This window comes from Nilaparvata lugens, chromosome 7 (assembly GCF_014356525.2).
Source record: "Nilaparvata lugens isolate BPH chromosome 7, ASM1435652v1, whole genome shotgun sequence".
In the NCBI taxonomy this organism is placed as follows: domain Eukaryota; kingdom Metazoa; phylum Arthropoda; class Insecta; order Hemiptera; family Delphacidae; genus Nilaparvata; species Nilaparvata lugens.
Genome location: NC_052510.1, coordinates 27,822,841 through 27,835,122, shown reverse-complemented (window position 1 = coordinate 27,835,122; position 12,282 = coordinate 27,822,841). Strand labels below are relative to the sequence as shown.

Genomic DNA, 12,282 nt, shown 5'->3' with positions numbered 1-12,282 from the left:
TCTTGATCAATTTGACATTGAATTGATCATTTTATCAAGGGAATGATAATATTATTATTAGATTAAATTTAATGGCATGAATTGAGTAACAGCTGTGTACAGTCAGTGGCAAAATGGAGAGACTTGGCAACGTTTTTCTCCTACTTTCTTTTTTGCCATTATAACGTGCACCTCACTATAGCGCTAAGGCACGCATGCGCAAAATGTTTACCGGAACGCCAACTGGAGCTACGGTTACCGTAGCCACAGATAAAATAAGTCCTATAAGTGCCGTAACTGTAGCCACAGCGAATACTAAATTCACTTCATACATATCGATGCTGTGGTGGCCACTGAACTCTATACTAACAGTTAGTATAGAGTTCACTGGTGCACGTTCACTTACAGTAGTTAGTATAGAGTTCACTGGTGGTGGCAGGCCTAAATTTTGCTTTTCGTTGCTATGTCGTGTCTTTGCTATGGTTTGTCGATGCTATGGCAGGTAGGTAACCGTAACCACAGTATACATACAGTACGGAAACTTGGCTATACCCTGACGCCAAAATCCGCCATCTTGTTAGGAAGCGCCGCATTGCCTTCTAGAGTGGCATTGATTTAGCAGTTCTTCGGCATTTCGGTCTATAATCTTGATTACTCTTGATATTACATCAGCTGTTCAAATATAAATATTAATGTCGCCTTGTGTTGTCAAAATGTAGCTTGCATCAGAGTTGATTAATGTTTTTCCAATCATTGAATATTAATAATCATTATACAGTATACTATTACAAAAAATATTAAATTTGATTTAATTCTATTCTATGTTGTAATAGTATTTATTGAAATATGACAAAATTAGGAGCACGTTGGTGCTCAGCACCAGGTTGTACGCAAAATTCAAAAAAGGATTCAAAGATGACCTTTTTTCGTTTTCCGAAGCAGAAAGAGCGGTGACCTTTTTTTCATGTTTATTATAATTATTATTCTGAAAACCTTTTGATTATTTTTTTGGAATTTCCATTCTATATTCTTGACCAACCAACAACAAAATGGAAATTGATAGTGTAGCCTACGGTAAATTATTCAAGATGACAAACTGAGACTTTTCACAAGAATCCAAAGCAATAATAATAACTATTTTCAAAAATACTTAAAATAGAATCTAGAAAAATCTTTAAATAGAGAAAATTGAAATGAATCTAGTTGGCCTATCTTTCTGATCATGTTGTTAATACTCAATTATAAACATTCATCAATAGATTATGCTAATGTGTTGCACTTCAGACTTGCTTATCACACTGCAATTTGCTAATAACAGTAAAATTATTGATATGGATTTTAAATTAATATGTGTCTTAGCCTTATAACTTGTTTGCTTTCAAAATATGAAGTAGGTATAAAACAAAACGTTAATATTCTTGCGAACTCTTGATTAGCAACTTATTGGATTAAATTTTCAACAGAATATTACTTATTTATGTCTTATGTCTCCTGTTTTAATATATATTATATGATTACATGCAAAAATAATTGTGCTTTGGTGTGTCAAGCCAAGTCAAACGCACTTTCTGTTTATTTTAGAAAAATATCAGCTTCAATCCCATCCCCATATATAATACACAGTATCATTAGAATGGTTAAACATAAGCGTAGCGAGTTTTTGGTCACAATGCGATTTTAACAGTATGGTAGGTATATTATAATATAGCTACTGTACCATATAGGCCTACCTTAGGCCCAGAGCGCACATGGTGTGACACAGTTATACAAATACCATTGCAAATCAGTTGCACACGCAACTGTTTTGCAATAGGCCTATTGACAATGTGTGGAAAAAACGATACCTACCTACAACTGTTTTTGACAAGTTTGCAAAAATATAGTTGAAAAACAGTGTGTGTGCATGGCCTTACCGTACCAATAACGCTTTAAATTTTGAATACATAACTTATATAGCCAAAAAAGGCTTTCAATATGCGCAAGCCAACTTATATTCCTATATGCACCAATCTTATCATTTTTATTTGTCAATAAATATTGTCTAACTTATCACACGTTATACCTACTTACGACATGTTCATCCTGTTTGAGAAAAACCGTAACCAACTTAGTCATATTACCGTATCTGTAGCCCACAATATAAGATCATGAAGTACTTTTTATTAAACATATTTTTTAAAAATGAAAAAGATCAACCAGTTTCAACCTTTGGCCATTTTCAAGTTCATATGAATAAATAAACAAAACAATATTGAATGTTCTATGTTTATACAGTACTATATGCATATATCTTCTATAGGCTATGATTTATTTTTTGGGTTGTATAATTTTATCAAAAATATCTATTAAACGCTCAGCAAAAGAATAGCCTAAATATAAACAAATCATAAATATGTTGATATAAATTCTAATATGAAGATAAATTAAACTTTGGAAACAAAAGCAGTAAACAAAAATATGTGAAAGAAGAATTTCATATCTAAACAACAGCAAAATTGAACAGGAATAAATTAATAATAGTATAATTCACTATATTCACCGGCACTATGGCCCGGTTGCACAAAAGCCAGTTAAATTTTAAGCGTGAATTATTTCAAGATAACCAATCAGAGAAGGCCTTTTTGATAAGACGGCTTCTCTGATTGTTTCTCGTGGAATTAATCACGATTAAAATTTAACCCGCTTTTGTGGAACCGGCACTATATATTACTTTCCTTGCTCTATTACCTTAGGTGAGGAAAGTATTGCTTTCCGAAAAAAATTAAGGTACCCTAATTTGTAAATTTCTATACGTTTCGAGGTCCCCTGAGTCCAGAAAAGTGTTTTTTGGGTATTGGTCTGTATGTGTGTGTGTGTGTGGTGTGTGTGTGTGTGTGTGTGTGTGTGTGTGTGTATGAGTGTATGTGCGTCTGTGTACACGATATCTCATCTCCCAATCAACGGAATGACTTGAAATTTGGAACTTAAGGTCCTTCCCCTATAAGGATCCGACACGAACAATATCGATCAAATGCAATTCAAGATGGCGGCTAAAATGGCGAAAATGTTGTCAAAAACAGGGTTTTTCGCGATTTTCTCGAAAATGGCTCCAACGATTTTGATTAAATTCATACTTTAAATAGTCATTGTTAAGCTCTATCAACTGCCACAAGTCACATATCTGTAAAAATTTTAGGAGCTCCGCCTCATCTAGGTAAATTTTGATTTTAGATTTCCAATTATCAGGCTTCAGATACAATTCAAACAAAAAATTCCAAATGGAAAAGATTGAGCATGAAAATCTCTACAATCGATGTTCAGTGTCATTTTCACCTAAAATTTAAGCTCGAAATTCGAGAAAATATTATTATTTCAATTGCAAACTGTTGGCAACTGTTGATTCTATTAAATCACTAGCCATCAGGCTCGCTTCGCTTGCCATATCCGTCTAGCCAGGGGGCTCCGCCTCCTGGACCCCCGACTGGATCATCCAAGGATGAGATCAGCAGGCTCGCTTCGCTCGCCTGCATTTTTCATTTGTAGGACGATCCAGTCGGAGGTCCAGACCAAACGTCTGGCTAAACGGATATGGCGAGCGAAGCGAGCCTGACGGCTAGTAATATAATGTTCCCAGGAATAGCTCTGATTGAAGTAGCAGTGCCCAATCAATTTTTCCGCGATAAATGCATTTCAATCTTCAATTTGGCGCCAACCTAACTTAGTCAACTCAACTTATTGCCATCCTGACAAAACTATTAATTTAGTTACCAGTTAACAACTGTTCCAAAGAGGTACTCTCTCTAGATTATAGTTCTATATTAACATATGGTATGGACATTTTTCAATTATAATTAAAAGAATAAGAAGAATATACATGCTAAAAGACGAACTTTAAACCCTTAAAAACCACCCTTAGAGTTAAAATATTGACAAAAGATTTCTTAGTGCGCCTCTAAAGGGCCAACTGAACATACCTACCAAATTTGAACGTTTTTGGTCCGGTAGATTTTTAATTCTGCGATTGAGTAAGTGAGTGAGTCAGTCAGTCAGTGAGTGAGTGCCATTTCGCTTTTATATTATATTCTGCGAGTGAGTGAGTCAGTCAGTCAGTGAGTGAGTGCCATTTCGCTTTTATCTATATAAAATATAGACTCACTCACTGACTGACTGACTCACTCACTCACTCGCAGAACTAAAAATCTATCGGACCAAAAACGTTCAAATTTGGTAGGTATGTTCAGTTGGCCCTTTAGAGGCGCACTAAGAAATCTTTTGGCAATATTTTAACTCTAAGGGTTGTTTTTAAGGGTTTAAAGTTTGTCTTTTAGCATGTATATTCTTCTTCTCCCAATCTCTTAATTATAATTGAAATGTCTATATCATATGTTAATATAGAACTACGATCTAGATAGAGTACCTCTTCGAAACAGTTTTTAACTGACAAATAAATTAATAATTTTGTCAGGTTGGCATTAAGTTGAGTTGACTTTGTTAGGTTGGCACCAAGTTGAAGATTGAAATGCATTTATCGCGGAAAAATTGATTGGGCACTACTACTTCAATCAGAGCTATTCCTGGGAATATTATATTACTAGCCGTCAGGCTCGCTTCGCTCGCCATATCCGTTTAGCCAGACGTTTAGTCTAGACCCCCGACTGGATTGTCCTAACATATGATAAAAATGCTCAAATGAAAAATGCAGGCGAGCGAAGCGAGCCTGCTGATCTCATTCCTTGGACGATCCAGTAGGGGGTCCAGGGGGCGGAGCCCCCTGGCTAGACGGATATGGCGAGCGATATGATAAGCGAGCCTGACGGCTAGTATTATATAGATTCACTATGAAGAGATAGCAGACTTCGTGTATCTCCAGCGTTATAGTCCTGTCACCAGCTGACTTAGATCTTTGAATAGTAGACTTGAGATGCGCGGGAACACTAGCGTCAGGTGATAAATTTTCATAACGGCAAGGAAAGTTGTGTGAGTGCGCCACACCAGATTTTTTTAAATATTGAACAACCTTCTAAACTAGCAGATTCATAGTGAATTCTTTAATTAACAATTTAAAATGTGGAATTTTATTTTTCCTATCTTTAGATTCTAGTCAGTTACCGTACTAATTTAATGTACTATTTATATAGTTTATAGGCTTATAATTATCTAATTATACTATTCAATCAGCTATTTTCTAATTTTCTATCTTTAATAATATTGTTAAGCTGCTTTTACACCAAAGTTATAAACAAAATGTTAATAACATAATCCTAATAAGATTCTATTAGATTGAACATAACTTATCATACAGCACATGATGTGCATATGTGTTTGTCAAGCTCCATTTAACCCTTTCACTACCTGTGTCCATCTCAATGCCCACAACTTCTAATAGAATCTATAAAAATAAAGTTATTAACATTTTGTTGATAACTTTGGTGTAAACGCAGCTTTAGAAGAATATTTATGTTGAACTAACAAAGTTAGTCTCATCATTTTAGTCTTTTGAACGAGAAATAAATTTACTTTTTGATTTTATATATCTATCAATAGTTTACTCATTTATACACGAAAATGACGCCATTTCACTTTATAAACATTGATGAGACAATCGATTACAACACTTTCTATAAGTAGGCCTACTATATTTTCTGAATAAAGTCGAGTTAGAATCACAAGCAATTTTTTCCATAAAAGACTGATTTTAGGCTTAAACATTTGTTTTGAATTTTCAGAGCAAGAATATGGGTTGCTAATAGTGGACGAGAAGATTTAGAAGGGAAAGATGCGAACTATTTGTACGAAAACTGTAAATTATGCAGTCTTCACTTTCAAAAAAATATGTTTGCTAATTTTATGAAAAATAGATTGAAGGAAGATGCGGTTCCAACGTTGTTCAATCTTCCCAAATCAGTTTTGACAGATGAGGTAATGACGGTAGGCCCATATCATATTATACTGATTTTGACATTGACAGAGTTGTTTTACTGAAAAGTCTTTTGAATAACATAATATAAATAGGCTATAGCTTTCTAATGTTGATTAATTGAGTTAGGAAGATGATACTGTGATTTTTATGTTGAATCAATAATAATAATAATAATAATAATAATAATAATAATAATCCTTTCCTTTTTCCTTCGTCCTGGTACCCCCAGAAGAAGGAAGTTTATTATAGAAAATATAACAAACGTAAATGAAAAATACACTTATAAAAAGAAATCTTACAAACAAAACAAATGAAGAATAATAAAAAAAAGCAAGAATGACAAAAGATAAGATTCCCTTTCAGTAGAACATTTCAAATATTATAAACCAGACGTATTATAAATTATCCAAAACCTTCTAAAGAAGGTTTGACTGAAGGAGTCAAGTTTTACATTATATTAAAAAAAACCATAGAAATAGTACATTGATACAATCAATCAGTGATCCCAAAATAATAATTTTCAATTTAAATCATATCAAAAGAGAAATAGTCTCAATATTGTCAATCTTGGGTAGAAAAAAAAATTAATTGATACATTGATAATAATAATAATAATAATAATAATAATACCCTTAATAGTTATACTCCATTAAAAAGTAATATGTTAAAAATAATTGAATAAAATATCATTATTCCGGTTTCAGTTGTTGAATCATTATTTATTATTAACTAGCAGTTAACCCATGCTCGTTAGGGTCTAATTAAAAACTTGACAAACTAAAAAATTGCCCAATTGAAATCTTAAATAATTCAAAATAGACCTATAACCGTCCTTGGTAAATTAAAGCTGCGTTTACACCAATTAACAAAATGTTAATAACTTAATTTTTATAGATTCTATTAGATTAAACAGAACTTGACAACACATATGTTCACCATGTGTATGATAAGTTATGTTTAATCTAATAGAATCTATAAGGATTAAGTTATTAACATTTTGATAATAACTTTGGTGTAAACGCAGCTTAGGAATCTTTATGCAGAATATCAAGTTAATCAGTTGAGTAGATCACATGTGATTATGCGTTATTTGTTAACTTCCTATTCCGTGTACGTGCATAAGCACTACCTCCGTAAACAAAGTCGTAGCAATACCTACTATTACTTATTATTAAGTAATAGTAGGTAGGTATTGGTCGTAGTGCATTCGTGTGACGTCAGCACAGGGCTCCTACACCAATAGAAATACTAGCTGATATAGATCAGCTGAAATCAATGAATTTTTATTGGTGTAGGAGCCCTACCTGTGCTGACTTCACACGAATGCACTAAGGCATAAGCCGATATTCTCCTTTATTATATATTACAGATAAATTTGTGGATGTGTCAGATTTGAGACATTTTATTATTCAATAAAGAGGATATGTATCAAAAAATTTGATATTTACTACTACACAAAAAAATCTTATTTATTTCAGTCCAGCTCAACATATCCACATTTCTGGGAATGAATTTACTTTGTTTCTAATTCTCAATGAGTTTTTAAATAATTTGCTAATATACCAATTAAACTCCTTGAATTCTGCAATCAATTTTTTAATGGATGTTCTTTAGTTTATATACCATAAGACACGGCCAAATTTCAAATGTTCTACATGAAATGAAAGATAAGGTAAAGAAATATTTTTAACATTCAATATTGTTATACACACATAAAAAATATTGTGGCGTTATTAGGCTAAATATTAAGCAAGTATATCTTTATTGTTCTCTAGAATGAAGACGTGGAAATTAGCATGAGCGGTGCTCTTTTCATCAATCAAGATCAAAACACACTATTTACTACCAATCTATATATTATTAATCAAGATGAGAATACTGTTGAAACTGAAGAAGATAAGGTGAAAAAAAAATTCAATATATATTTTATATGCCATAACATTCAGCCGAATTTCAAATGTTTTACATGAAATAGAAGATAAGGTAAAGAAATATTTTTAACATTCAACAAGAAATATTGTTTTACACCCATAAAAAAGATTGGGGCGTTATTGGGCAAAATATTAAGCAAGTAACTTTCTATTGTTCTCTAGAATGAAGACTTGGAAATTAGCATGAGCGGTGCTCTTTTCATCAATCAAGACCAAAATACACTATTTACTACCAACCTATATACCAATCAAGATGAGAATACTGTTGAAACTGAAGAAGATAAGGTGAAAAAAAAATTCAATATATATTTTATATGCCATACCGTAACATTCAGCCGAATTTCAAATGTTTTACATGGAATAGAAGATAAGGTATAGAGAAATATTTTCAACATTTAACAAAAAAGTTTGTTTTACACCCATAAAAAAGATTGGGGCGTTATTAGGCAAAATATTAAGCAAGTAACTTTTTATTATTCTCTAGAATGAAGACGTGGAAATTAGCAGGAGCGGTGATCTTTCCATCAATCAAGATCAAAATACATTATTTACTACCAACCTACATACCAATCAAGATGAGAATACTGTTGAAACTGAAGAAGATAAGGTGAAGAAAAATTTCAATTTCCAAACCGATCGATGTACCTATTTTTGTTTTATATTTTAAGTGCTGTAACCACTTGTGAAATCAATGTTTTCAACAGCTCACTTCCAATTATGCATGTTTATAATGAACACATCTTGTAATGCCTTTTCCAAACTCTTCTGGATTATAGTACACAAAATCTGGTGTGGCGCACTCACACAACTTTCCTTGCCGTTATGAAAATTGATCACCTGACGCTAGTGTTCCCGCGCATCTCAATTCTACTTATAAACAAAGATCTGAGCCAGCTGGTGACAGGACAATAACGCTGGATACACCCGAGATCTGCTATCTGTTCATAGTGAATGATTCAATAGAATCAACAGTTGCCAACAGTCTGCAATTGAATAATCACATTTTCTCAAATTTCAAGCTAATTCACTTTTAGGTGAGAATGTTACTGGACATTAATTGAAGAGATTTTCATGCTCAATCTTTTCCACGCGAAATTTTTCGTTTAAATTATATCTGAGACCTGATAATTGGAGATCTAAAATAAAACTTTGCATAGATGGGGCGGAGCTTCTGAAATTTTTACAGATATGGGACTTGTGGCAGTTGATATAGCTTATCAATGACTATTTTAGGTATAAATTTGATCAAAATCGTTGGAGCCATTTTCGAGAAAATCTCGAAAAACCCTGTTTTTGACAACATTTTCGCCATTTTAGCCGCCATCTTGAATTGCATTTGATCGAAATTGTTCGTGTCGGATTCTTATAGTGTAAGGACCTTAAGTTCTAAATTTCAAGTCATTACGTTAATTTATTGGGAGATGAGATATCGTGTACACAGACGCACATACACTCATACACACACACACACACACACACATACAGACCAATACCCAAAAACCACTTTTTTGAACTGAGGGGACCTTGAAACGTATAGAAATTTAGATATTGGGGTACCTCAATTTTTTCGGAAAGCAATACTTTCCTTACCTATGGTAATAGGGCAAGGAAAGTAAAAAAATGGTGAGACGGGTGATTGTGGCACCATCTCTGAGTGAAATTGGTTAATTTTCAAGCTTTAAAATGCATATGTTATTATAAATATTGCAGATGTGTCAATCATATGACAATTTTAAAATGAGGTTTTATTTATGTTTTAGAAAACAACAAACGAATACTCGTCACGTGTACAATTACAATGGTTTAGTGAGGGCTTGAATTGGTGCTTGAGATGTTGATTTCCATTCAACATTTTTCAGTTAGAATAAAATGTATGACAGAATGTAAAAAATCTTAAAAATTTTTTTTTTTATTAGAAGTCAGGTTATGTTGACATTAAAATGTAAACAAACATGAAGCAGACGTACTGTTTGAACTTTCTTTACTGCTTGAAATTTACTAATTTCACTCATAGATGGAGCCACCATCACCCGCCTCTCCAATTTGCGTTTACTATAGTATAAGATTAGAATGTTTCGCATTCTTACAAAGAGTTTTAAAAGGTATCTCTTTGGAAATTTCTCACACGGATGAGCAAAAGGAACTTCCTCTAGGAGATGTAGTACTTTTATCCCTACATTTTTATGAAGAGCAAGGCTTGAAATATTTGAAATGAATTTTTTCTCCATTTCATCTACAAATTTAATGAATTCAGTGTCTCCAATCTTCAGTTTTCCATACAATCCACTCTTGCTTTCGTATGCTTTGAAGTGTGTGTATATGGATCTTAAATTGAATGTATCTGCTCCCCCTGTGGAATACTGGTTACAGATGTCACACTCGTGTATAAGAAGACATTTCTTCAGCAAGTATCCACACACATATAGCAGCGCGTTTTCTCGCGGCAAATCTGTTGACCTGTAATCGGTGAAGTTTGGTTCAGTTTTCTCCAAACACAATGATTTATCTGTAACATTGTCAGTTTCTTTGAAAAAATGTGTTCATTTTCGGACATTTTTGTCAAAAGGGCATCAAAATCATTCGCACAATTTTCTGAATCATTGTGTTGGAAATATTTTAAACATGTTCGTTTTTTGAATGATCTTATGAATTGTATTGGAGTTGTATTGATGCAGTTACCTCCTTGCTGTCGGATGGCTCCAAAGAAGTTTTCTAGGCAATCCTGGTTAGAACTCTCCCAAAATTGTAAAAATGCTTCGATGGTTGTTTTCAAACCTTTGAAGCACTTAATAGTGGTGGAACATTTTTCCACTCTTTATAAAAATACCACAATACAATCATTCCCGTTGGAGAATTTTCGTATCATCTCCATTCGCTTTGTCGATCCTCTCCATTTATCGTAATTGCTTGTCTGGCTTCACCAGCTACATCTTCAACTGTATTGTTTACAATTTAATGTCTAAACAAGAGACAGTAACTCATCTTTAGAGAGACATCTTCTCTTGTTTGAACAGTAAGTTATAAACAAGATTGCTTAAGATGTGGCCGGTGAAGCCATGAAACCAGGTTCTGTTATGAATATTATAATATTAACAAGATGTGAATGACAATTCCTATTTGTGTATTTCAAACTTACCTTCATTTTCTGAAATCCTTTCCGATTTATATGTGCTTATGTTAATTTCCCTGCTAATCAAAAAGATAGGTTTTTATCCTTTCCAAAAAATATGTTGTACATGGTTATATGAAGCTACTAAATTTAAGGAATCGGAATTCGTGAAGTAATATCTCTGGAAATTATTTCAGGACGATTTAATTAGATGTGGTATCCTCATGTCAAAAATTTAGAACATTTTCTAATCGTAAAAATACGGTTTTTGAGGGCACTTCCCTTCCTCCTTGGCAATTTAAAAAAAAAATTGTCTAGATTTTGCATAAATTTTTACTACGCATCGTATTCTTTTATTTGATTTAGAAATTCAATTCTCTAATCTTACATTTATTTTTTGAACGTTTTTTCATTTTCTACCGTTGTTTTTATTTTCTTTCATCCTCCAGTTAAGTGTATTGAGTGTTCATTTGAAGATTTTTATTAATTAAATCCTTCCATTTTTTATTTATAAGGCTAATTGATAGGTTTATTATAAATATGAAAACTTTCAAGGTTAATAATGACCCGTAACTAGTCATTTCATAAACGAAAATAAAAAGGTTACCATACTTGTAATTAAATGTAATAAATAAATATAATAGTTCTCAAGTTTGTCAGCATTACTTTTAAATGAAGATCCTGTTACCTATAATACTATAAATGAATTTCTAATGTTATTCCAGACTGAAGATCTGCAATGTGAGGCAAGTGGAAGAAAAAGAAAATGTACTTCTGTTGAGACGGAACTAATTTGAGTGCACACACTCCACGAAAAGAAAAATTACGGAAGAAGATAAAAGTTTTGCAAAGAAGAAATAAAAGGTTAGAGAACATGATTTCTAAAACATATTCACCTAAACAAAGAGACTCAGAAATATCAACTGAAGCAATTTATTAAAAAATGCGAAAAGGTTCTTAGCAAAAATTTAAGTGAGGTGGTGAAAATGGAACTGAAATCGTCATTGACCAATGCAAGGGGAATGAGATACAGCAAAAATTTTAAAATAATGGCTCTTACTTTGTTTTTTTTAAGCAGCAAAGCATATAAATTCATGAAAAATATTTTTAAATTGCCAACAGAAAGGACATTGCGATTAAGACGGAGAAATGGGAATATGCTCCAGGCATTAATGATTTTATTTTTTCAAGTTTGAAATTAAAAATAAGTAATATGGACGAGATAGAGAAACATGTTATATTAAGCGCTGATGAAATGTCACTGAAAACGTTTCTATTTTATTGCATCTCCAAAGACGAAATTGTGGGGTTTCACAATACTGTGGGAGAAAAGCAAATGAAGCCCGCAACATCGGTCTTAGTAT

The 12,282-nt window shown here is 32.7% G+C and overlaps 1 protein-coding gene across 1 annotated transcript; it reads left to right on the top strand.

The window, feature by feature from the left end:
* The first annotated feature begins 655 nt into the window (after window positions 1–655).
* LOC120352183 (52 kDa repressor of the inhibitor of the protein kinase-like) lies at window positions 656–11,715 on the top strand. Its single transcript, XM_039431892.1, has 3 exons — window positions 656–929; window positions 5,685–5,877; window positions 11,644–11,715. The coding sequence occupies exons 1-3, from the start codon at window positions 826–828 to the stop codon at window positions 11,713–11,715; spliced, it is 369 nt and encodes a 122-aa protein (XP_039287826.1). The 5' UTR covers window positions 656–825.
* The last annotated feature ends 567 nt before the right edge of the window (window positions 11,716–12,282 follow it).